This window comes from Epinephelus moara, chromosome 18, assembly GCF_006386435.1.
Source record: "Epinephelus moara isolate mb chromosome 18, YSFRI_EMoa_1.0, whole genome shotgun sequence".
NCBI classification, from domain to species: domain Eukaryota; kingdom Metazoa; phylum Chordata; class Actinopteri; order Perciformes; family Serranidae; genus Epinephelus; species Epinephelus moara.
Genome location: NC_065523.1, coordinates 10,199,637 through 10,226,780, shown reverse-complemented (window position 1 = coordinate 10,226,780; position 27,144 = coordinate 10,199,637). Strand labels below are relative to the sequence as shown.

The 27,144-nt window shown below is 41.0% G+C and overlaps 2 protein-coding genes across 2 annotated transcripts in view; one reads left to right on the top strand and one right to left on the bottom strand.

Annotated features, from left to right (window-relative positions):
* The first annotated feature begins 1,047 nt into the window (after positions 1–1,047).
* LOC126404952 (polycomb protein suz12-like) lies at positions 1,048–19,445 on the top strand. The gene is made up of 16 exons (XM_050068395.1): positions 1,048–1,782; positions 2,869–2,915; positions 3,051–3,115; positions 5,729–5,797; positions 6,993–7,042; positions 7,162–7,247; positions 7,365–7,611; positions 9,802–9,904; positions 10,026–10,131; positions 10,935–11,109; positions 11,229–11,317; positions 11,544–11,687; positions 11,822–11,979; positions 12,090–12,282; positions 12,645–12,724; positions 13,434–19,445. The coding sequence occupies exons 1-16, from the start codon at positions 1,611–1,613 to the stop codon at positions 13,816–13,818; spliced, it is 2,169 nt and encodes a 722-aa protein (XP_049924352.1). The 5' UTR covers positions 1,048–1,610; the 3' UTR covers positions 13,819–19,445.
* crlf3 (cytokine receptor-like factor 3) overlaps positions 16,925–27,144 on the bottom strand; it is an 18,936-nt gene continuing 8,716 nt past the window's right edge. The window contains exons 3-9 of the mRNA XM_050068396.1: positions 24,891–25,098; positions 24,441–24,528; positions 24,079–24,256; positions 23,766–23,994; positions 21,776–21,914; positions 21,392–21,504; positions 16,925–20,276 (exon numbers count right to left, since the gene is read on the bottom strand). Coding sequence (XP_049924353.1) covers positions 20,011–20,276; positions 21,392–21,504; positions 21,776–21,914; positions 23,766–23,994; positions 24,079–24,256; positions 24,441–24,528; positions 24,891–25,098 — 1,221 coding nt within the window. The 3' untranslated portion in view covers positions 16,925–20,010. The remainder of the gene's footprint in view (positions 20,277–21,391; positions 21,505–21,775; positions 21,915–23,765; positions 23,995–24,078; positions 24,257–24,440; positions 24,529–24,890; positions 25,099–27,144) is intronic.

The following is a 27,144-nucleotide window of genomic DNA, read 5'->3' as shown; positions in this document are numbered from 1 at the left end:
CAGCGTGCAAGTTCAAGTACTGTGTGTTCATGAGCTATTTTAGTCCTCATTATGTTTTGGGGTCAGTGGTTTAGTCATGTGCAGGCAGCACTGTGCTCACCCTGAGTCACATCGGCAGAGATTATTAACATCTGATATCATGTCAGATAGTCTCCATTTTTAGGCTTTTTTCAACAAACAATTTGAATGTTTTTAAATGTGTATTTAAGCAATAATCTTCATACATTTCTCTTGTGAAAATAAACAAAGGATGTGTTGATTAAATTGCAGTGAAAAACCAACAAGGAATGGCCATGTCCAAAAATGAAATGTAAATAGCCTTCTTTTTAATTATTAAGACTAAAAACTGCAATCATTCAAAATCAGTGGCTTTAGGCGCTTCCAAATAGCCTTCAGTTTAACTCGGGAAAGTCTCAAATTTGAACCGTTTTAGTGATTTTAAATTATTTGTCTTTGAGAGAAAAGAAATATGTAAGGAAAATCGTATTACACATAATATATCCGGCTCTATTTGAAACTTTTTCCATTAAAAGAAATTATAATAGGTGACTTTACTTAAAAAAGTATATTTATTTAATGTCAGTTAAATTTTGTTTTTGACCTTATTTAGATCTGGCTCGCCATGCTGCAGGCGGCAAATGCGCCTCTACTTACCCCTCCTGTTTCCAATTTGTCCAACATTCCAACCAATAAGAGCTCAGCGTTTCACAAACAAGTATTGTGATTGGGTAGAGCTGTTGGAAGGCGGGATCTTTTAACACATAATCATCGTGAAGGCTTCAGCCTACATTTTCAAGCCGGTGCAATCGGAGCAGAGAAAACGGAACTATGGAGTTAGCCTTCAAAATAAAATCTTTCAGTTGCTCAAAATTACTTTATAAGATAACTTCAGTTTAATTTAGTGACTGTATTCACAAGAGTGTATTATTGATTTCTGTTTGACGTATGTATTAGACAAAAATAGACTGAAACGTGTATTTAACAGTTTTAGATTTTAAGCAAGATTTATTTTGAAAATACTGACCGGATAACAACGGTGGTATTTTGTGCAGTTAACAACTACCGCTAACCCAACTTGCCGACAGGCGCTTTGCGAGATACAGTGGGAATTTTGGTAATATTATGGCATCGGAAACCCTGAAAACGCGTGCCATTTCTGCGTTTAATCGGTTGGTGCTGGGAAGCAGCTTCCGAGTCCTTAATTAGTGAAGTCAGAGGGCCGGACAATGCTAACTAGTTAGCCCGGGGTTGTTGCTAACTGGCTAAGGAAGTTAGCCGGTTAGCTAGCAAGCCGCGTCAGCTTGCCGGAGGCTGATTTTCTTGTTTGGCGCATTTCAAGCCTATTCACCGACCTCTAACTGTTAAACCGCCCCTTAAACGAAAACTTTAGATTGTAGCTTTACCAATGTCAAATATAAAATACTGAAACTTCCATATTCCGCTTTTAGAATGAAGAGTCAACAGTGTTTTACCTAAGCGGCTGGTTTTCTGCAAACGCTGCTCTTTTGTTTTGACAAAGGAAGAGGACCTGAGTTTTATTTTTTTAACACCAGTTCACATCTGGTGCTGGAACAGTTTCTTTGGGTATTTCTTTTGTTGTTATTTTGGCAATGGCTCCGCAGAAGCACAGCTCCTCAGGTGGAAGCCACCCAGTGGGTTTTGGTTCTGGGGGAAAAGCCAACGGGTTGTACCAGTCGTCCTCCTCTGCGATGGCTGTAGCCAAGAAGCCCAACATGCAACTCATTCAAGCCGACCACGAGTTGTTCCTGCAGGCCTTCGAGAGTGAGTTGCTGCTGTCATCAAGTTGCATATTTAAAGATATCAGTGTTGGAGTTTAACTTAAGGTCACAAGAAGCTGTACAGGGGCCGTGTGTATGGTGAGATGAGGGGGTGCATAGCATATCATTTTACAGCTGTGGGGCTGACCAACTCCATACTTCAACTATCAACGAATAATCCCGTCCTTGTTAATACTGTACACTTCGATTTTAGTCATGGTTTGATTTTCTACCAGAGTTGGAGGAAGTATGCAGATCCTTCACTTATGTAAAAGCACTAATAGCACAGCTTGAAAATATTGTACCACAAGTCAAAGTCCTGCATTCAAGAGCTTACTTAAGTAAGAGTGTAAATATTAACAGCAAAATGTATTTAAGATATCAAAAGTAGTTTTTGTGCAGTAAAATGTTCTCTGTCAGCATTTCACCATTATATATTATGTTTTTGGATTAATATTACTGCTGTGTTGTCAAAGTACAAGTACATGGCAAAGTACAAGTGCATCGCATTTACTTAAGAACAGGGTTTAAGCGAAAGTACTTAGTTACAGTCCACCACTGTTACTTTCAAAGTGTGGCAGTGCTGTCATACCTTCTATTTTTGTCACATAACTTGTTGTAGCTGCAGGTTTTTTGTTTGCATATTGAAATCAAACTTACAAGAAGAAATAAAGGCAGATAATTGAATTTTTGTTAAACCATCTGTTGCTGCTATTTAGCCACATGTTCACCAGCAAACAAAAGATAGTTTCAATCAATTTATCATTTCATTTTAACCAATTATATAGTTTATAAAATGCACTTCAGGCATCTTATTTTGTCTGACTGCAAGTCAAAATTAAAAAAGATATTAAGCAAAGAAAAGCAGGCAGTTCCTCTCTTAAGTGGCACATTTGGTATTTTTTTACTTGATAAGTGAAGGTACATCATATGTTTAATAACATCTTCATTCATTAAATGAATGATTATTTCAGAACAAATGTACTGAGTTCATTGTGAATTTAGTTTTGCTTGAGGCTTGCTTAAGGATCCAAAATATTCATATAAAGGCAAAATAATGTGCTGATGTTGTAACTATATTTATTTGCAGAGCCAACCCAAATCTACAGGTTCCTCCGCACCAGGAACTTGATAGCTGTGAGTGTTGCCTTTCCTTGAAAATAGTCACATGATTATCTTGACCATTTGACAGGAGGAGGAAACATTTATGTACCTTTGGGCCTGTTGAAGTAGAACTGTAACACTTTCTTCTCTGTCTTTGTTACATTTCAGCCTATATTCTTGCACAGGACACTCACCTATATGTCCCATAGAAACTCAAGGAATAACGTCAAAAGGTAAAAAAAAAAAAAAAACCTCTTGCTGTTGATGTGCTGTTTTGTGTCAATACATGATCCAGTACTTTACAAGATGTTGCAATGCAGTGAATCTGTTTTCCTGAGGAGGGTGTTCATAGAAAACCTTTAACAAAACATTTGTATTTGTAAATTTGTTCCCTTCTTTATAAGGTTTCATAACTTTATGTTCAACCTGCTACCTGGTGTTAAATACTTAGTCTCTTGAAAAGCAGGTCAAGTGTTATCTTGAGACAGAGTTAACTGACATGCCGGCTGCTGTAGGTGGGGGCTGACTGGATCAGTTAAAGCTGAGATAGGAGAGACGTTTTCAGTTGGGCTGCTTTGCATACAGACGCGGCACAAAAAAAAGATCCTTCTGATACACGTGGGGCTGCTTGTGGTTCAGGGGAGTGTTAAAATATGACTTTGTGTGGTGTTATCACATTGATGTTGCGTTGAAGGACTGCAGGTTATGGGTTTTATTTTGTGTTAAAAAGCTTGGGCTCCAAGACTGTTATAAAAATGGTGACAGCAAGCCAATTTTTACATTTATTAGTTTTTCATTAGCTATTTCACTATCTGATCCTTTTAAAAAAGGAAGGAAGACATAAGATGCAGGGTTTTTATAAATGTAATTCTTGATAAGTGTTATCTGAAGCACTATTAGCCCATCTCCCTTACCACCATCACTAAAATAATTTCCTGGTTTTCTTCCTTATTTGGCCATGCATTCATCAGACTGGTACTTTACTTTTTTGAGGAACAGTACCTTCTGTTCGTTGCTTGGGAGCCAGTTGGGGACTAAAAATGGCAGCCGTTAGACCATGTGTTATTCCTGATTTGAAGTACAGTTAGTGAGCCAGGTGACGTCTCTGCTGCAGCTTGCCTCAGTTTCACTTTGCGCTGCGCTCCTGCATGCTTCAGTCACACTGTGAAATGCTGCTTTTGATTTGAGATTAATTAGCTCTAAATATGGTCACTCCAGAGTTACTAACTTTTCACAAAGCATTAATGACTGAAATAACATAAAGATGAAATGCTGTTATTGTCCTTTACTTATTTAAACAGACAATAAAATTGAAACTGCTGTAGGGTTTGGGATTTCATGTAAAGCTGGCTGTGCAGTGTGTGTCCAAACATGTTTTCAGCCTCTTTATAAGGCTCTGTGACCTAAATTGGCTCGGTGCAATCAAAATGTCTGAACAGTTTCTCTACCACATAGCCTCTTTGAAACATCTCTTTTCAAAATGGATCTATAGCCTATGCTACATGTGCTGGCTCTCAAGTCTTCTTGATGTTTAATGTATGTAAATGTCAGTAAATCAAAGTAAAAGGCACCCAGCTGACAGCATATCCAGCAGCAACCATTTTCTCCCGGAGAACAGTGAAAGAATGGCATTCCTGTTAGAGAGTAATGTACCAGGAATGAGAGCTTGCACGTATTTGGTGGATGCAGTCAGTGTGTTGCTGGATATAAAAGTTGAGCCAGGTTGACCCTGCATGTTTTTTCCCTGCGCTTTTTGATTCAGTGCTTAAGTCTGTCTGAACACAACCTAAAGATGTAAGGGTGGTTTCTCGTGTTCTGCAAGGCTCTGCACAGCCTCACAGGTGTTTTCAGTTACTCTGGCTCATTAGACTGCTGCTCAGGTTGAAGTTAGACGGAAGTGGGAATTATGTGAGCTCCCTAAACTCTGTGTTCTAATGGGTGCGCTTCAAAATCCTGCCGACACACTGCAGATTTGAGCCAGGTGGGCATGCTTTCCGTTTAAATTCAGTTAGGGCTCAAAGTGGGACATGGAGGTTGTGCACATCTACCAAAAACATCTTAAACAATACAGACTAACAAACTCAGAACGCACATGTTTTGTCGTGGTTAAATCAAAATGGAGAGCGTTCTGCATTGTCTCAGCAAACTCCTCAAAAGCTGTGGAGGAAAAAGAGAAATTTAACTTAACCACAGCATCTCTACTGCCTGCTGCTGTTTCACAGTAAGCTGACATTGATTAAACATCATACCTGCTGCCTCATATGCTGCTTTCACATTGTTTAAGCAGATTTTTTGGTCATTGCCACTTTGTATCAAGCAGCTATACAAATGTTCAGTACCTGCCAATGGAAAACATCATAAAGATCTAATGAGCTAATGTAGATAAAGAGCTAATGTAGAAACTGTACAAACAGATTTAGACTCCTGGAGGTTGTATGTACAGTACACATATGTATGTGTCAGAACACATTTCAACCTCCTTAGACCACTGTTTGGTATATTTTACACATGATTGACAGTTTTATTGGAATGTACTTTTTTAAGATTTGTTCGTTTTTGCAATTTATTAAAACAAGATAATACAAGTTTCAAGCTATACAGTATAGTCTGTATTAGTGTAATACAACCAGGATTAGGATACAGGTGACGTGTTTGGGGAAAACTGATCACCAAAAGCAAAGTCATTGCAGACGATGACTATCTCCAGAAGAAAAGAATTTGGCTCTGACCCATCTCTGGATAGAAATTCTTCCCCTGTATAGTGATCTGTTATTCTTCCTGTGGGCTAGTGTTGGGTGGTGGAGGTGGTGCTGTTGCTAACCCCTGCTGTTTGTCTGCATGTACAGGAAAAGCTCCAAGGTTGACAATCTGTTGTTCAAAGTGGAGAAAATGAGAGGCGAACAGGAGAGTCACAGGTAAGCACCTCACAGAGATTGAATGTTTCACGTTTGTCTCTTCTGTTATTGTTGGTGGTATTTATTTATAAAAGCTTTACAAGTCTTCCACTTTGACACGTAACATCCCCTGCAATGGCCTAATACATCCAGAGATGGTTAAGGGATAGTTTCCAAAGTTAAGGCACATGATGTCTGAGGGCTGACGCATTTGTAATGCCTGATGGAATATGTCATCATGCCACCCATACCCTTTTAGTCTTTTCTAAGTAGTTGGCCTAAGAGCACAAAAAAAAACACAAAACCTTTGAAATATTGATAAATGAAATACTGGCCAAACTTTCATTTCCTTAGCCCTGTTTTTCTGTCATTAGCAAACAGCCAAAAAACTAAAAGTACGACCATGAAACACAGAAAAGTGTTTTGTTTGTTTGTCCTCCCAAAGATGTTATAGCTGTTTGTTTTCTGAGGTGTTCCTCATCACTGTCATCCACAATTTATTTTGATTGTTTTCGAGCTCCTACATATTTTTTTATGCCTTGGTGCCTGCAATAGCCATGGCTTGAGGCATTATGTTTTCTGGCTATCCATCCATCCGATCCTCCATCTTCCTGTCAATCCGTCCCATTCTCGTGAACATGATATCTCAAGAACATGTTGAAGAAATTTCTTTAAATTAGGCATGAATAGTCACTTGGACTCAGCAATGAGATATTAGAATTTGGAGGTCAAAGGTCAAAGTCACCCTTACGTCCATCTCATCCCCATGAACACGATAACCTCAACAAGGCTTCGAGGGAATTTCCTCAAATTTGGCACAAACGTCCACTCGTACTTAAGAATGAACTGATTAGAATTTGGTAGTCAAAGATCACTATGACCTTACAAAACATGCTTTTGGCCAGAAAATACTTGTGAAACTACTAATAAGATATAGAATTATCACAATATATAATATCCCATATATGGAAAACCTGAATTTTATCAGCCTCATAAACAGTTTCAAAACAGCATACAAAATGACTCCGCCTATGTGGTCATGTACACTAATAAAACAGTTTCTGCTCATACTAATGCAACCTCCTGACAGAAACAGTGCGACTTTAAGACATACTGACCTTGTGAACTTCAAGTCTAGCAGATATTTGATTGGACAAAACATCACCTGTTAAAATGAAAGAGAATAGTTTAAAGTTCTTGTGTTTATTTTCCACAGCTTGGCCTCTAATCTGCAGCTCACCTTTACTGGCTTCTTTCATAAAGCTGGTAAGTTTGTCCTCCTAAGCCAACGTCCTTTCCTTTTATTTTTTAGATGTAGTCTTTCCAATGATTCAGGGTGACTTACAGGAAGTCTTTTGTCCTGGTTTGTGTTGCGGTGTTCTCAGGAAAGCCATCTCAGGACAGTGAGAATGAGCAGAACTCTGTATCTCTGGAAGTGCTGCTGGTCAAAGTCTGTCACAAAAAGAGGAAGGTGTGTGTCATGTTGATGTGGTATCTCAGGGCCATCTCTTGCTTTCATTTGGCTTTAATATAATTTCCAGGTTTCGGTGAAATACATATGAACTGTTTTTTCTTGCGTCCTGTCCAGGATGTGAGCTGTCCGGTGAAGCAGGTCCCCACAGGGAAGAAGCAGGTTCCTCTGAATCCAGACACAAGCACCGGAGTCCAGGCCAAGGCGGGCTCCTTCCCCTCTCTGCTGGTTCCCAGCAGTGAGTTTGAACCCAGCAACTCTCACATGGTCAAGTCCTACTCCCTGCTCTTCAGAGTGTCGAGGCCTGGATACCCCCGAACACAGATCAACGGCCTGGCCAATGGAGAGAATCACCACAACAGAGGTGAGCACAGACTGTTGATGTCGGGATATGTTTTTTTAAAGGATTGTTCTGGGTTACTCTGGGATCTTAATTTTATAGCTTTGGCCATTGTTTCTTTCAGTAATAATTGTACTCACCATGTTAGTAGCTCAGGTTTTGGAACATGGTGACATCACTTGAAACAGCTTTTAAAAAGTGATTCACCTTCAAAATGACCATTTGTATAACAGTGACTCACTACGTGTTACCTTGACTTTGTGAAGAAAACATTTTTCTTGCCTGCCTCCACAGTGAACATAGAATCCAAAAGAGGTGAACATTCTTCATCAATTGAAGTGAAGGGGGCCACGATTAACAACAGCAAGATGATATCAAAACATCTGTTTAAAAACACTCGCACAACTCATGCAGTAGAAGCCAAGTCCCATTTATCCACTTCAGCATTTTCCAAACACCTGCATTTTCACAAATCATTAGGTTTTAAAAGAAGTCATTACAGTCTTGTTCACGGTCCAGTAGTGTGCCTGGGCCTGCGCATGCTCAGGCGTACTCAGGGTGCACTACTCACAGGCGGAAGCGTTTTATATTATAACATTTTAGCAAAAATGCCTGTGTTTGGGAAGTACTGAGCATTCAACTGGATAACTGAGACTTGGATTATACAGCACAAGTTGTGTGAGTGTATATAAACAGATGTTTTCATGTAGTTTTTCTGTTGTTAAATTTGGCCCCCAATGACCCTTTCTGGATTGTCTGTTCTCCGTAGAGGCATGCAAGAAAAACAAATAACTCTTCACTTCATCTCAACACGGGGTAAATAACTGGTATACAAATGGTCATTTTACAAGTGAAGTATAATTTTTAACAAACGTGCATGTTACACAGACTTGTCTGGAAGAGAAAACAAAGGTAAATGGTGAGATTAGTACCCAAACAGCCATTGTGGTTAACAGACCAACTTCCTGCTTTAACTTTGGGTTACACCCAGCTAGTCTCGCCACCAGACAATCAGAGATCTCCGCCTTCTGATAGTCTGGGGACACTCCTTTCTAAAGTGTGTTTAACACACCGGAGAAAACGGCCAGCAACAAAGCAACAACTCTTGCATTTTTGAAAAGGACACACCCTCCCGGAAATGTGCGCTCCCCCTTTTCTCTTCTGCAAGGACACAAACACACAGAGAGCTTGAAAATGGATGCCGAGAGATTTAACTCCGTTTTATCAAACGTGTGCTCAGTCCACAAGATTGTGGAAATGAAGGACTTACAGCGACTTGAGCCATTTTGTACTGCTACACGTGTTTGTAGTCGGACTATGTTTACGAGCGCAAGAGTTCAGCGAGCCACCGAAGGACCTCCCTGCAGATTTACTATTGGTTCTGCAGTTTTTTTTAAACTCTGAAATTGTATCCGCCCATCTAACCACAAAATCAAGGAGAAAGTCATCAGTCTTTAGTTAAGCAAAGCGTCTAAAGACTGACTTGTGAGTCTACACCCAGCTGCCAGTTAGCAAATATCTTGGATTCACACTGTTGCCAACACATTTTATCCGACATTGTGTATCTCCCTGCTCTTTCTTAATGGCAAAGATCAATGCACAAAAAACAGGTTAAGTCAGTAGGCTTCCTATTTGTGTGCGTCACCTCCAGATACAACATCTATTGCATGTCTGTCCACCCTGAAGAGAGCCTTCTCTGAGGTTTCTTCCTTTTTTTTCCCTTAAAGGGATAAGGGGTTAAAGGGATTTGTCTTGTTTTCGAAAGTTTTTCTTGTGCAAATCTAGCGATGTGATTAGCTGTTGCCAATTAACATTATCTCAGCACTGGTTAAAGTAAAGCTTTAGGCTCTTAATGCCTCACTGAGGCTTGGTGTCTGCACTCGCTAAAGATTTTTTGTGAGGCACAGGAAGCATCACTCTACGACCCTGAGTGGACTGTGGTTTTGTAGTCCAGAAAGACCAAAAGAGGGGAAACTCTTTGGTAGAGAAGTTACTTTGCTGATCACAACAGTGTCATTAAGTGATAGAAGTGATGCCAGAACTTGTTGTAATAAACCAAATTCTTTCTTTAAAAGTTTTTTTACTTGAAATGTTTCGTCACCTCACTGTTGTTTGGCTCTCTGTGGTCACTGAGGATACATGAATCAATTTTTAAGACTGGGTTTAGGCTTGTGTGGTAGAGGAAAGGTATCTGTCATCATGTGTCTATCTCAGATTTTACAGAGGAAGTGGTAAACAGGAAGAGGAGGAGCTCCTCACTCCGGGAGGAGGGAGAAACCACATTTGTGGCTCAGATGACTGTCTTTGATAAAAACAGGTGAAATACACAATCCCACTGACAAACTGTCACCCTGTGAACACAGAAAAAATGTTTGTTCTAATCTCATGTGCAGCAGAATGAAGAAGTGAGAAACTGTCTTTGTGCTGCTTGTGCACAGACGTCTGCAGCTGTTAGATGGGGAGTACGAGGTGTCTATGCAAGAGATGGAGGAGTGTCCGGTCAATAAAAAGAGGGCAACTTGGGAGACCATCCTGGATGGAAAGGTGTGTGTTTGTGTGTGTGTGAGCCTAACCTGTATGGTAGTGAGAATTTACCCGGCTAGGTTGCGCACTAAAGTTATTTCCACACCAAGTAAAAATGTACGTGCAAGATGTAAAAGCAGGCAGGTAAATCTTTGCCTCTTGCACACCAGAGACACATATTTCGTGTGATTGGGAAAAAATATTCTCAAGGGTTGTTTCAGCATTTGATGAACAAGATCTGTGTGCTGTTGGCACCATTACAATATCATTCATACATCTGAGTTGTCAGAGACATCAGACGTAATCTGAGGTCACCCTAAACAACAAAAAAGATGAAAAAAAGAATGACAGCAACAGGAAGGACTGTTCTTTTCCGTCATGCACAAAGATTTTATATCTCTGTGAACAAATAAAAAGATTATGATCCGACCTCAAATACACTGTGAGTCACAAAGTGCTTCAAACAAAGCAGCAAAATAAATTAAGTTTTATAAAGGCATTACATTTTATAATAACACAATTGAACAATACAGTTGTATTTAAGATTAAAATACGTATAGATCTGTTGATTGGACAAACAGTAATATAGTATGTTACCATCATTATTATGCTCTGAATGCCATGTAGAATACATTACCCTTCATCTTTTGTCAGCTCTCTGTCTGTTGAGGGTGGCAGCATCATGAAACAAAGACATAGAAAGAAATACATTAACCAGGAATGTTAAAAAATGACTCATATTTGTGTCGGTCTGATGATTGGTCACGTTAATAAGTGGGCTTTAAGCAAGTGTGTAATGAAATGCTCTGCTCTCTTTTTTGTAGTGTTTACCTCCGTTTGAGAGTTTCTCTCAGGGTCCCACCCTGCAGTTCACCCTGCGCTGGACCAGCGACTCCTCTGATCGCTCCACAGCACCTGTGGCCAAACCTTTGGCCACCCGCAATTCTGAGACCAACCAGGACACCAGACCTAGCACCCTGAGAGCCATGCACACTCTGGGTGAGCAACAAACTGCAACACAAAGATTGAGATTTTACAGCAAGCATTGTGTTGGTGGTAAAAGTCTTCCTTTGCATTATTAGAAGTGACTGATGTTGTTTTTCTCCTCTGTGCTGCAGCTGTTAAAGAGTCCATAAATGCTGACATGCAAACCAGACGAGAACAAATCTCCACTGAGCCACGACAGAAGCTACGCATCTTCTATCAGGTCAGTCTCACCTGACACTGTGTCTGCATGGCACAACTTTAGCTGTAAAAGTTTGCGTCCAATACAGGCGCTCCAATAATCACACCTATTTAACATAGGGATTGTTGAAAGGGGGTGATTGTTGGAAGCATACTGAGGCCTACAGTGTTAAGATGGACTTGAAGCCCCAGCGATGATTCTGTTTATGTTTGTCTCTCCTGCTGACTGGCTCTGTTTTTCTGTCCAGTTTCAGTACAACAACAACACACGGCAGCAGACGGAGGCCAGAGACGACCTCCACTGTCCCTGGTGTACCCTCAACTGCAGGAAGCTCTACAGTTTGATCAAACACCTTAAACTGTCTCACTCCCGCTTCATCTTCAACTACGTGGTGAGACAGACTCACACTGTCTAGAAACCTCAAACAACATAAACAACAACAGCATAAACTTAAAAAAAAGAGTTGTTATTGCTGTCAGTTTGATGCTGATTTATTCACATATCCCCTCTCCTGGTCTTTGGCAGCCTCATCCTAAAGGAGCGAAGATCGAGGTCTCCATCAACGAGTGTTATGATGGTTCATATGCAGGAAACCCTCAGGACATCCACAGCCAGCCGGGCTTTGCTTTCAGCAGGAACGGCCCGGTCAAGAGGACCACTGTCACCCACATTGTTGTCTGCAGGTATTACATTACTTTCTGTCAAGGATGCCAATAATTCCTGCCGATAGTGTAAATATTGTGTTTTGGTATCTTTTTATATATTTTGAAACTCTGTATATTTTTCTGTTCAGACCCAAGAGGACGAAGGCGAGTCTGTCTGAGTTCCTGGAGCCGGAGGAAGGTGATCAGGAGCAGCCGATCATCAGCGGACACAACCGCCTCTACTTCCACAGCGACAGCTGCGTGCCGCTCCGGCCTCAGGAGATGGAAGTGGACAGCGAGGACGAGAGGGACCCTGACTGGCTTAAAGAGAAAACTGTCAAGGTTAGTTTACAGCTGAACAAACAAATAAAGGGACATTCCACTGATTTTTCACGTAAAGTCCACTTAAAATGTGTCACTGATGACCAAACTACTGTTGTATCATGTCTTTGCCTCTGGAGGAGCTTTGTCAAGAGAAAGTAAGGTGCAAGGTGCAATACTAAATATTTGGAGTACCTCTTAAGAAAAACTGAACAAACACTAGCTGCTGTTTTTCCAGATCTGAGGCAGTAGAAGCAGTTACTTTACTGCAACTAGTGCTGTTCTGTCCCTGCATGTTTGTTGCTCAAGTTTACGCCAGAACCCTGAGAGTACATCCTGTCTCAAGTCTGATCTAAAGTCTGTCGACTCTGCTCTCATTGCAGCAAATCGAGGAGTTCACTGATGTCAACGAGGGAGAGAAGGAGATCATGAAGCTCTGGAACCTCCACGTCATGAAGCATGGGTGTGTATGAAGCAGGCACGGGGTTTAAATAGGATTTTAGTGAATTCATATCCAGTATCAAATCCACTGAACAGATCTAATTTGGTTATTTCCACCATTACAAGTAGCTACAACCTGAAATTGAGATGATGATCAGAATATATGTGTTCAGTAAATGTATCTGACACATTGAGCGAACGGCTTGTAGTCTGCTCTATTTCATCAGTTACATACTCCAAATATTGAAGGTCTTGATTCACTATGAGGTCAATCAGATTCAAATATTCGAAGTTAAAGTGATGTGAGGTGATGAGCTGATGAGTCTCTCACTCTGTTGGTCCCTGTTCAACTACAAAAATACTCAGACATGGCGGACATACAGTAGTGTTACGGAGTGATGTTTCTATTTACTTACAGACAAACCGTCCAAATACACACACCAATGGCAGAAAGCACACAAACTTCATTTTAACTGTTTAGGAGTTAACGTTAATCAGCTACAGCCTATCTAATCTGTGTGCTTCATACCTTGCTTGATTGTTTAAAGTTAGTCTTGGCCTGATTTCTTTAAAACGATTTTTAATTTAATTTTTGCTGATATCAGACTAATAAGTGGACCTGACACATGCTGTGTTGTTCACCTGATATTTCAGTGTAAATATTAAATGATGCATTTGAGAGATGGTCTCTTACAGTGTTTTGTCTGCATTTATCACTTTAACTCTTCCAGCTTCATAGCAGACAACCAGATGAATGAGGCCTGCCTGCTGTTTGCTGATCACTACGGCATCCACATAGTCAAAAACAGCCTCTGTCGCAACTTCCTGCTGCACCTGATCAGCATGCATGACTTCAACCTGGTCAACACGCAGACCATCGACCAAGCCATGGCTCGCCTCCGCCTCCTGCAGAGCCAGGGCGCTCACAGGGACAAAGACAGGGCGGAGGAGGAGGAGGAAGAAGAGGAAGAGGAGGACTGGGAGACAGCCGTGGAGTCCCAGCCAGAGCTGGACCCAGATCCTGATCTTGATCCATCTGAGTACACACCCTGTAACGACGAGACTAGCTACAGCTGCCTGGAGAGTGACAACCAGCAGAGGGAGGAGGATCTGTGACAGAGAGGCTGACCTCCCAACAGAAACTCTTCAGCTCTGGTTTCGATTTTAAACTGAATTTAAAACTCTGAGCAAAGATCCCCAAACAGGAAAATGGAGGCCAGAATCTCCTAAAAGGCGACAGACAAACAGGTGTTAAAACACACACGAGTTACTGCAGGGATTATGTTTTCAAGGGCAGGTTACATCACACACAAGATGAACTTTTAGGTTTTTCATTTACATCAAAGAGGTGCTTCATGGTGTCATTTTATTACCTGAGAAAGTGAGGAGTTCAGAAAAACTTGAAGCTGAGAACCATCACCATTTTCTTGTTATTTTATGTCATACGTCATTTTATGTCCTGACAGATACCGTAATGTGACAGTGTTGTAGCTCTCAATCAGTTACCTGCATTCTTTCATTTCCTACCCACTTAGATTCACATCAAAACTTTGAAGCGAGCACAAAACATTTTCAGCCTTTTGTCTGGATATGTTTGGATCTTAGCCTGTAGTTTGATGACCAGTCATTCATTTTGGGCTCAATCTGTCGTTAAGTTATCAGACCCCTCTATCGTCTTCCTCGGTGTAAAGCACCAATCATTGACTCTCTAGCCACCCTCAGCTCCACCAAAGGTTTTCTTTTGTACTGAGTGTGTTTACGTGTACATTAGTGTCAAGGTCATGGGTCAGAGATGTCAGATCAGGTCTGTGATCGAGTGTCCAGGACTCTTATTGGTTCTCCAGGTGTTTAATCTGGTTTCTATGTCTCATCGAATCCCGAGGACTGGGATTATGTCTCCAGGGGTCAGATGCATAAAACAACTAAAACTGTGTGTACGCACAAAGGCAGAAATGTACATTTGCATTCTTTTCATCAGATTTATAGAGCTGTGTGTGCACCTGGTTGTTTGTTTTTTATCAGTCTCAATCACTGTGGCGCAGGGTGCACCTGCACGAGCATCATTTATGCACCCACAGTTTGCCATAAATGGATGTAGAAACACCCTTAAACATCTGTTTGCATATTGATACTTGAGTTTTTTGTCTCATATTTAAACTCGTCCTTACCACCTTACCAGCAGCTATCTCATCAAAAACCAAGTGTATGCCTGGTCTGAAGAATGCCTGAGGTACATTCCTCTGTTATAAATACTAGTTTTGTGTGGGAGAAGGCGTATGCATTGATTTTGAGAGCACACATTGTTTGCTGCATCTGGCCCCAGGTGTCTGAGACAGTTTCCAGCACTGCTGTTGGTTCTCTGGGTGTCTAATCTGGTTTCTGATGAAGTCTTCAGGTCTCTAGTAAGGTGTCCGGGTCTCTGATCTGGTGTCCAGATGTCTTATCGGCTCTCCATCTTCACATCTCTCTACGGTCTCTGTCATCTCTGATATCCCTCATATGGTCACAGTTGTATTAATATTTATGATGATGTTTATATTTCTAAGTACTTGAGTCCAACACGGACTTGCTCAGACAGCTTGGATCACAGTCCTGGATCAGTGCAGTTTCTACTACTGGTGCTAGACATTTTCACTCCTCAGAAACACTCTCGGGTTATTTGGAAGCATCTCAGCTGCTTTCTCACAGCGACCTCGACTGCCAGCACTCTAACACCAAGATGCATTGTTGCTTTTTGTAAAAAGACTTGTTGTTTTCCTGCAGCGCTCCTCATCACACAGCTCTGCCCCGCTTAGCCCAGGACAGTGTGTTGGCAACATAAGCATAAGTGTGTCCTTTTGTGAAGTCGGTCAAGAAGAGTAGATCGTCCATGTTGGGGAGAAGAGGCAGGTTCAGTTCTCAGAATTTTTGAGTAGTCAGTCGACAGATTATCTAAACAGTTACTGATGACTCTTTTGAACCGTTAACCCGGGTGCTGATTCCACTCTCTTTAATGAGCAAAGTTGCTGCTTTTGTTTCATGTTTTGGGACTGTTGCTCACACACGAGGGCTGTGGGAACTGAACTGCTGTTGTGCATTTTCCCTTCATTTATCATCTTAATATTGATTTAGAAACTTTAATAGCTGCTGGCCACCTTCAGAGGAGGCAGAGCCTGAGACAGCACACAGGTGAAGCCATCAACATTAACTGAAGCTCAACAAGTTGTCAGTGTTTATTTTTTGTGTCATTTCTCAGCTGGGTTTTGGTTCATTTGTCCTTCTACCGTTATGTACATAAGACTCAGTGAAACTGTAATAATTTAGCTTTGGAAAACAGTTGTTTGGAAACCTAAAGGTGACCAGGGAGGTTTTGTAGTTACTTAGTTGACACACCAAAGGGGATGAATTTGCTGCAGATTTCTCCACTCGTTTCTCCTGTGAACATTTTCTTTTTGTACAAACAAACAAAAAAAAACAGCACCTGACCCCGTTTCGCTGCCTTGAAATAATCTCAAGTTTCAGTGAGACAGAAAGCACAATGTCCAGATGCTGATTTCAGTTTCCTGCTCCGTGTTGAACAGATTGTATGCAGTATGAGCCTGCAGCAGTCAGGACTGGCATTGATGCACCGACGCAGAAATAATTTGAGGTTTGATGTGAAGAGTTGCATTTATTTGTGACCTTGCTCTTTAAAAGCTTTACATCAGAAATGCGGCAGAAATCTGGTGTGCGGTGGGTGTTCAGAGGCGTTTGGTTCACATGTGACACTTCTGAGTCACATGCAGAGCACTTTTTGTTTTGGATAAAGCCCGCTGTAGATTTTTTTTTTGTTTTGTTCACTCACATGAGACCAGCAGCATTTTGCACAAGATGAGAGGAGCCATGTCAAGAGAGCAAGACTTTTCTTCAACAGTTATGTAAAAACCAGCTTGATGTTATGAACTTTCTAAGTCGAGTCAGAATGGTTTTCTATTAAAAGAACAATTTTGTACAATTATTGACAACATGGTCCATTTCTTTCACTGACATTAAGCTTCATTGTGTGTGCACACAAACACAAAAGGGGATGAATTATCAGTTGTTTTAATTACTTGATTCAACACAACAAACTCGAGTAAAGCTTTGTGACGTCTACTTCCAATGTAGTAGCACCATAACTGAAGTCACAACATGTGGCTGCATTTCTGCCTACTGTAAAAGTTTACTTATAATCCTTATTAAGTCAAACTCTGTAGAAAAGTAATCTGTTGACACAATTTGACCTTTATTGAACAAAATATCCAAGATAACAGCATTGAAACAAATACCAGCAGATGTCACCGTTTTCACTGTCAAAACATTTAGAAACACAGTTTGCTTCAGTGTGTTTCAGACACCAGTTCACTCTCCTTCAGGCAGGAAAAAGATACAGTAAGACTTCTGTTCACTGGTTTCAGGAAATCTGTACCATCAACTGGACCCATCCAGTGTCCTCCACAAAGACAAAGCACTGACCTCAGAGCAGCTGAGAACGGGAAAAGGACACATCTCTGAAGAATGTTGGTTAACAGTCCACTGTGTGTGCAGGACGAACATCCACTGATACTGTCATTTAAAATTGGCACAAGGAGAAAACATCCACATGGATTTAACAAAATCAGAAAAGCTGATATGTTGTCAAGACATTAAAACTGTTAGAAATTGGAACATGTTTTTCAATAACTGTTAACGTTGCAGCATCATTGTTGAAGGCCTTCACTCCACCAGACGGACCAAAGATAAAGAATAAAACTGACGGCAGTATACATTCGTGAAAGTCACATAAATAATGGCAGACAGCCATGATGGATCATCCTGATGTACCAGAGTCAGAGACGTTCTAATCCTAGACAGTATGTGATGCCACGACAGAATAACATCTTTGTTGTTAGAGGAATAGTTCACAGATTCTGGGGAAATACACAAATTTGTTTTCTTGCTAAGAGTGAGATGAGACGATTGACACCATGTTTGTGAGCTGGAGCCTGCAGGCGATTAGCTTAGCTTAGCTTAGCTTAGCTTAGCATAGAGAGTGGAAACGGGGGGAAACAGCTAGCCTGGTTCTGTACGAAGTTTAAAAGAGACGACACATCTTGTTTATTTTATTCGCACAACAACAGGGATGTAAAAACAATCTGGGGTTTTACATGAAAGTGTTTATTGTCTGCCAATGGCCAAAAGCAGCGACATCCCAAAATGTCAAACTATTCCTTTAAAACAGAATGCCTCTATCATGAGACTTAATTGCTGAAATTAGTCAATTAACTGATCACTGATTAATCAGAGTACTTTTTCATACAAAAATGTCAAATACTCTCTGTAACAGCTCTCTCAGACGTCTCTGTTTATATCACTATTAATAGAATATTTGGGGTTTATTTGACTGTTGGATGGACAAAATAGGACACTGTTGGTTATACACATTTAAAATGTTCCACAAAATTAATCTAAACCCAAAAAGAAGAACTACAACTTCCTGTTTGATCTGAAACTTTATCCATGTTATTCTGTTTTCAGGTCAAACATCTTTCTAAACAATATTTTGTGTCATCACCTTGACAGAAGAGGTTAACTCAGGTCCTCACATTAATTAACAGCAGCCACGTTCAGTAATGATGAGTCAGACTGTGTAAACTAGACCACGAGGCTGATTAGTTCCTCACAGGTTGATCGATAACCATCAAATCATACATACAGCTAACACGCTAACTCTCATCCTCCCACTGCTGCGGCAGGTTGTGTGAATACTGTTAGGATTGTCAATGCAAAAAGCTAAAATTATTCAAAGTAACAGCTCGATTATTTTAAAGGTGACAGTTCAGCCAAAAAACACAGCTCAGCCTGTAGCTAAGTCTGACGCTAACAACTGAAAAACTCAAAAACAACGTCTCTTTCCAAATGTAATCACTCATATTTTCCACTATTAACAAATACAACTTGACGACTTTGTTCCGTTAAGATGATGACGTACTTTTGTCACAATCTAAAGATAAATATAAAATAACAGGGTGACTGTTGAGAGGCCCTGTGTCATGACATTTGAAGAGACACTGCTTTCAGTTTCAGAGTTGAGTTTTGGGAGCAACAAGCAGCACAAAACTTGTCCCAGCAAGACGTAAATATCTGAAATTTTCAGCCTCTGCTCTTATTGTCAACAGTCACTTTTTTTTTTTTTAACACCCATTTCTCAGGCTTCTGATTGGCTCAGAGGTAAGGTGTGTCACAGTGCCACATGCTTGTAAGCAAGCTGAAGTATGACGATGTGAAAATAATATATTACCAGGTAAATTCAGGAGACAAAACAGCAACTTTTGTTTCAGAGCAAAGAGACAAACGCAGCCGTATTTTGTGAGACGAGGTGGCTTCATGTGCTGTCACTGTGGTTCTCCGAACCTCTGAGAGGTTCACCCCAAAACTCCAGACAGACAGATAACACTCAGGCTGGTTTGTGTTTTTGGTGAACTGTCCCTTTAAACTTCTGATGAACAAGTTTAGAAGGCAAAGAAAAATACAAAAGGAGGTGTGATTTTCACAGTGACAGGTTATTTTTAAAATAAACAAATAAAAAAAAATAGCAGCAGCTTTGGCAGATTGTAACGTTTCTGTCTGCTCTCCTGCTGCTCCCAAAAGAACAAACAAAAGATAAAAACTAAACTATTATCTTGTGGCCTCCTAAGAACAGTGTGTGTCCTGGCTAGCTGTGGTTTACATCTACAGGGTGTCAAACTGTTACTAAATTAAGACAATGCATAGATCAACAGCCAACTAAAACTCCCCACAGCGAGTGAAGATGCCACATAAAAAAACAAAGCTGTAAACAATAGCCAACCTCGTAAGAAGGCCCCAGAATCAAACTAAGAGCCAAGAAGCTGTGACAGACACAAATATCACTTCTTCAACGTGGTTCTCTGAACACTGAAAAAGAGCGAGATCATTTAGGTTGATGATATGTTGGTTCACATGTACAGTGGAGCATCAGAGCTGTGGAAAAGATTGAAACACTGACAGGGTTTTACAAAGAGTCTGGAATCATTACGATGGATCACATTTCCTCCCAGAGAGGCAGCAACGCTCTCAGATGCAGTCAGACATACAGACGAGTATTATTTGTAGCTACTACTTTGCAAAACTTGTTTGAAATAATGGTTGTTGCGGAAATTCTGTGAAGAAATGAGTGATTGTTTCTAGACTCTGCACCCTGCAGGGGGGCTCAGGTGTGACGGGAAGAACAACAGAAGAGAAATGTTTAAACTCGAGGTAACCGAGCCTGTGTGACGACGACTCCTCGGCTCCAGCAGATTTAAGGATCCATTAATAGACGAGCACTTTCCAGCCGGAGTGGACGAAAGAGCAGCCGAAGAAGAGGCAGTCAACCGCCTGGTCCACCAGCCAATCAAACACCACCTCCCGACTCCCTGAGCCGATGGTCACCCTCAGCTTGAAGTTGCCCCCCTCGCTCAGGTTGTTGTTGCTGATAGGAAACAGGTTGACCACTTCCATGTCAAAGGTCACAGTGGAGCCCACAGTGATGGCAGGCAGCTGGTTGGTCATCTCTTTACCGTTGACAAATACAGCACCTGAGAGGATCAATACACACTTGTTACATCACTTCAGTTAATAGTTACTTAACAGCAGGAGTGTGTGAACTGCTAATATCATTTAATTCATATCAAATGTAAATATGTAAAGTAAAAACAGAAAGTCTTGCAGCAGCTATGTGTGTGTTTAATGGCAGTTTAGTTTGAATACAGTGAGAGCCATGCTACAACAAGATAATTACAGAGCAGAGTTAAAGATGCCCTGCAGAGTTTTCTTGTAAACAAACTCATCGTGTGAATCCTTGAGGTCAAACATGTTGAATGCATTTCCTTTCTCGTAAAAATTCTGTAAAACCAAACATTTTTAAACCTGCATTGTTTACATCCATGTTTACAAGGCAAAACAAGGCAAGGCAAATTTATTTTTATAGTACGTTTCATATCCAAAGGCAACTCTAAGAGTTTTATTCATGACATAAGTTAAGTCAAAGTGAAGCCAGCAGCCTTCTTCTTCTCTGCCTTTGCTCTTTGCATATTACTACATTTCTTGGCACAATATCGCTGCCCCTAGATCAATGGAGGAGTGACTAAAAGCTGCCAGAAAAAACTGCTTCAAAGTGCCACTTCAGGTCAAAAACTCAAGACACATATTGACAGCTCCTTTGAGCAGGGTTAATTCACTCCTTATTAAATGCTGTCATGTTGAAAGAGATTATAAAATGGTGGGGACTAATTCAAGACAGGCATTTCCAGTGACAGACTACCTCCCTTTACATTAATGATGACATTGACATGTAAGGTAAGTTGGTGTATAGCCTAAGCTAAAGTATTTATTGAGTTTCCTTTAAGCAAAATTTTGCGCAATGTAGGCAATATATCCAGGGCTTCAATCATGAAAGGTAAGAATGGCAGGAGTGAATATGGTGTGCGCTGCTATTGTCAAGGTTAAAAGGAGCGATGAAGTTTTCAGTCTTGGCTTGGAATAGGGATCCATGTTGTTGTTTTATAATCCTTGTCAGTATAGGTGCATCGTGATTGGTTGATGTCTGACTTGTGTTGTGAAAACTCAGAAAATTGACCCCCCCCCCCATTGAGTTGCACTGTTTGTACTTAAACTACAACTGAACACAATGAAGCTGCCTGTGTCAACGTACCATTGGTGGAAATGCAGACGGCCTGGTCTCTCTGAAGTGACTCTGCCTCCTTCTTGCTGTCGACACACACACCCAGACAGTCCCTCCGATCCATCTGACCTGCTGCAGACATCCTACACACACACACACACACACACACACACAATAAATATGACAAAAACACCAGGTAAGAGGTTTAAATAATTTACAAAGAATCCAGACCAATAAAAGAGTAAGGATTGTTTTTCTGTTTATGAATTTCCTAGTCCCCAGATCATGCACAAATGTACATATTTTGCTTTAGCTTTAGAGGCACATCCACATCTATAATGTATAGCTATAAAATATTGTTGTAAGGCATATTTAAATCTATAAGTGAGTGGTTCAGTGTGTCTTTGTGCATACTTGAAGGTGAGTGTCTGGCCACAGAAGTAGGTGGGCGCATTGGAGTAGAGGACTGGGCAGCACGACTGGGAGGAGTCATTGCGCAGAGCGATGTTTCTCCTGCTGCTCAGGATGTAGCCCTCAGTGCCTGGACACCACTCTGGATCAGGAGAAAATGGACACACACACACAGGGGTTATTAACAATTGCAGTTTTCTGGAGTTGCACTGTTTTGGCTCTTTGACATTTTTGATAATACTGCATGTAGGTATTTAAATAAGTGTACACCAATCAGCCAAAACATTAAAACCACCTACAGGTGAAGTGAATAACATTGGTCATGTTGTTACAATGCAATGTTCTGTTGGGAAAACTTATGCCCTGACATTGATGTGAATGCCACTTGACCGGCTCAACCCACCCAAATATTGTTGACAAAATACTCCCCGACATGGCAATGGCACTCCGTGATGGCAGTGTTTTTAATGTTTTGGCTGATCAGTGTATGTTCCTTGTATGAGTGTGTTCTGTCTACTTTGTGTCTAGATAGAAAAATGAAAAACAAAGAATGCCAAAAAGTTGTAAAATTTAAGGTATATTGACTTGGATGGTGTCATCCAGGGATTTACTGTGATAAAAAATATGACAGGTATCGAGATGTGCTGATGTGAATATGCCTCCGTTGTATGCCCTTCAGTTTAAAGTTGAAAGTAGAATTAACACCTAGTGGTTGTAGGCCTCCATGAACCAGTCAAGTTGCAGTTACATCCATGTCTGTCCAGACTTGTATCGAGCCATGAAAGTTGACAATGCTTCAAATGTAGCTGCAAAGAATCCACATATTCTCACAAATCTTCCCCCGGCAGCACAGAGGATATGTACAATCAGCACAGTTTCAAGATGGATACCCAAGATTAGAGACACCAATTCAGTATCTGACCAAATGTCTCCCCTCCTGTTCCTGAGTTATGATGTTTGTTAATGGCCAGAAACGTGTTTTTGCAGGTCATTATGATGTCACAGTGAGGTTGACCTATAACGTTTTGGGTATAAAAGGTAATAATTTTATTCTATGAGAGATTTGTGTGAAATTTTGTCATAATTAGTAGATGAATTTTTGAAGTATGGCCAGTTATGTGAGGTCATAGTGACCTTGACCTTTGACAACCAAATTCTAATTAGTTTATTCTTCGTTCTAAGTAGATCTTAGTGTCAAATTTGAAGAAATTTCCTCAAGGTGTTCTTGAGATATTGCCTTCTCGAGATATGAGACAGACGCAAGGTCACAGTGACCTTGACCTTTGAACACAAAAATCTAATCAGTTTATCTCTGAGTTGAAGTGGACATTTTCCCAAAGTTGAGGAAATTCCCTTCAAGCCTTCTTGAGAAATTGTGTTGACAAGAATGAGACAGACACAAGGTTGGAAGGAACAGACGGAAAAATGAAACCATAATGCTTCTGGCCATAGCTACTGCCGGCACAGAGGCAAAAAAAATACTTCTACATCTGTCAGTGTTTCATTCTGTTATACTTAAAACATTTGTTAGTAGAGAGTGCAACAACACTTAATAATAAATATTCATTTCCATGTGCACATCCAGAAATTCCTGAAATTTTCAGGGTAATTTTTTTCAACTCCACTGTACTAGACTGAAGACAGAAATCAGAAGACAAATGTTGATTAAAACTTAAAGTATCTTGATAGTCAGATACAATAAGAGGTAAATAAGAGAGTCTGTTTGGGAAATTATGTGCTTTGATCATTAGCTGACAAACTGGGTCATCATCATTGATGTTACCTTAATCTAGTTACATGTTTAGACAAAGACCCCAGGAACAGTGCTGGGCTTTGAAGACAATCTTGCATAGTGGCCACACATGTAACTAGAACTTCCAGGTTCATCACATGATGCCACTCGCCCAAAAAGACTTTTTGCCATAGACTCACATGTGAAAAGTTACTCTGCAGCTCTCCCTGGGTCAGATATGGCAGCTGAGTCTTCACCTACCATGCGGTGTGAGTGTGGTGTATCCCGTCTGCGGGACGCTCCAAGGGCTCCACTCAGTGCGACCCTCCCCGCGAGCACAGACCTTGAACAGATAATCGGTGTGAGGGTCAAGGTGGAGAACCAGGAACTCGCAGTCCCGACCGATGTAGGCATCCTCGTACTGGCTCCCCCCGCTGCCAGAGCGCCGGTACTGCAGCCGATAATCTGCTGCTGCAAAGTCCTCATCCACCTGATCCACACAGATAATAATGATTACATACATCATGTTCTTGTGAGTATGTTCTCTGTGTTAATGCCACCCCCCCTTGCTGACCTTACACCAGCGGACCAGGATGCTGCCGGGCCTCTCCTGCAGCTCTTCTATCTGGACGGGCGGGTGGGAGGATACGGAGCCAAGGCGGGACACCCTGTCCCTCAGCAGACCCAGCAAGGAATCATCAAGCTGGGCTGAAACACAAGGCACGTCCACCAATGCTGGTACCTCTGGTAGGCTGGAAAACACACAGAACCAGTTAGAAAAGATTTCAGTTCAGAAAGATTTCCCACTGTGACCTTAAAACTCCATGAAGTGCCAACATTACTGTACAGGACAGTTGCAGGTGCTTTTTAAATAATGGAATATTATTATTCATAGCAGCAATTTGTTTGCAGGCATACAGAGTGTCTCTGTCCTACCTGTCCAGTTGGATGTGCATGGCCTTCTTGGTGAAACTGCCCAGTTTGTCCTCCTTCTCCCCGAGACCACAACGCAGAGCTGCTTCCCCTGCAGAGACAAAGACAGAGGCTACATTTAAGTATATAACACATGACTGTCTCATCTGACTGGAATTGAGAGTGGCAATTTATGAGAAGTAAAGATGCAATTAATAAGTATTTCTATTGTTGATTATTAATTGTTTAGCCCAAAAAAACATGCCAGAAAAAACAGGGATTTCACCATGATGTTATCTATAAATGTCCTGTTTTGCTTGACCAACAGTCCAAATCCCAAAGATTATATTTTTATCACACAACAGCAAGGAGCTGTAGCTAACACGTAGTAAACAAGAATTTCTTTTGAAGAAATATTTTGCAGATGGCGTCTGTCCACAGAAGAGATGTACACGTTGAATTTCAGGTACGCACCCTCTCTCAGCAGCTCATCTGCCTGGCCCACCCCATGCTCAATGAGGCTCTGGCAGTCATCAAGCGGTTTGACGCTGTCTGCCTCGATGGCGTCCACCTCAGCCAGTAGGATGGCCAATCGTTCCGTCAGCAGCCGACTGGCTGCTGCCTGCAGCTCTGTGAAGTGCCGCCGAAGGGCCTCACGGGCCTGACCTGAGCTGCCTCGAACCTAAAGAACAGAAAAGAGACAGATGAAGGTAACTGCACTTACTGTTTCTTTATTATGTTGCCTATAATAAAACATCATCATTCTGCTTAATATTTATGCAATTTCAAACCTTCACAGCCAAAAATTCTCCGGTACCATCACAGTCCAAGTATGTACAGATCAATACTGTAGTAGTCATTAACCAGTTTACATTTATGACATTGTGTACTAAAGAATTGATTATTGCATGAAACAAGACCTGAGGACAGAGCCAGTTTCACTCAACGGCCAACGTGTTGAAACTGTGGAAAATGTAAATTCCTTGGTACGGTTCTGGACTCACAGCGACCTTATCTTCTCAGGAAACTCAGTGGTCTTGGAGTTAGTCAGCAGATTTTAGAATTATTAGTGTACCAAACTATGGTTGAGTGTTTTAACCTTTCACCTCCCTGTCTGGTATGGTCATTTTAACTGTACATCTGAGATGTAAATCCTCGAAAAACACAAATATATAGTTTCATGTTTAAAAAATGCGCAGTAATTTACTGAAACAGCTGATAATTGTAATTTTTGTCAAATTATAAGCAGGGTGAAATGCAGAATTTGTTGGGGACTATTTTCAGCAGTGGATTAATCCACATTAAGTGCTCTAGCGAGTATTTGGCGCAGCAGGATGGTGTATGCAGGACTGAGTCAAATAAACTCGAGTGTGTGTCTGTTCATGGTAATGAAGAAACGTGTTAGCCGGTGCAACAGTGTGGCTCACTGATGTGATTTAACAGTTTTTTGGACAAAAATAGAGTATTATGGCACAGAGGAGTGAGATATATCACACCGCTTATGGTACCACTACTAATACTATAACTACTACTACTACAAGCAGACTACCCTCAGTAGCTTGTCAGGAAGCTTGCGGCATTGTCATAAGCGGCAGAGGTTGTGTTTCAGTTCCTCTTTGCAAAACACACTTTTATACACCAACACATATATGCACACGCTCACGCACACGCTCATGCACACACACATAAGGATTTCACAATGAGTACACCGAGAGTGATAGAAAGATAGCAGGAAACAGAAGGCTGATTGACAACTGCTGCACTGATAAAGCACGGACAGTACGACTATGCGAATGGAAACACACACACACTCTGGGGTTCTGCCAGAATACACACTGAACTGTGTATGTGTGTAGACAGTAGACACAGGGACGTTTCCACTGGAGACAAGGCATTACTTCCTGACGACTATCAGGGCGACACAGACAACCATTCATCAATATTGTGGGGTTCATAAAATAATAGTCCAACTAAAAATATGGTCCGACATCGTCAAACATGGGAGGAGATGATCTGACATCAGGCAAATGTTTGGACGACTCCTCTTACAAAGACAAGATGAAGCAGTGATAGTATTGTCTGAGTTTTCAAACACACACTATCTGGTATCTCCTTTCTTATTCTCATTGTGTGTGTGTGTGTGTGTGTGTGTGTGTGTGTGTGTGTGTGTGTGTGTGTGTGTGGCTTTAATCTGGTGGTGAGCCATCCCTGCTGTGGGAAAGAAGAGGGTTATGAGAAAGAAAGCCTGAGATAATGTGTGATGAGGCAGCTGGGATTGGGCGGAGGGAGTCTCAGACACACAAACACAAAAAAACGTATTTTGTGTGTGTCAGACTTTAAAACACTTAAGAACACTTTACTTACTATACATCGACATACAAAATTAATAAATAGTAAATATCAGCGGCTGCAGATGGAAACACAGGGTTCAATGCTAAGGTTTTTTTTCACTTGCCCGGTCGGGCAAGTTGGTCAGAGATCTACTTGCCCGAAGTCAGTTTTTACTTGCCCTATAAAAATTGTTTAATTTAAGCGGCTATTAAATAACAAAGACTGCAGTTATTTTTATGTTATGTAATCTTTATTCACACTGTATTTATTAATTAAAACAACATATGTCATGTATTGTAGCTTAATTCCTACACAAAAATGACAGTGTCAGGGCTTAAAGTGAAAAATTTGTCAATCATTCTCCGTCTATAATTTTGCGCCCTACTTGAGCCATGCC

Coding starts and splice junctions, on each gene's coding strand:
- LOC126404952 (XM_050068395.1), top strand. CDS start 1,611: ATGGCTCCGCAGAAGCACAGCTCCTCAGGTGGAAGCCACCCAGTGGGT. Junction 1,783..2,868: donor GTTCCTGCAGGCCTTCGAGA/GTGAGTTGCTGC, acceptor ATTTATTTGCAG/AGCCAACCCAAATCTACAGG. Junction 11,318..11,543: donor AGCTACGCATCTTCTATCAG/GTCAGTCTCACC, acceptor TTTTCTGTCCAG/TTTCAGTACAACAACAACAC.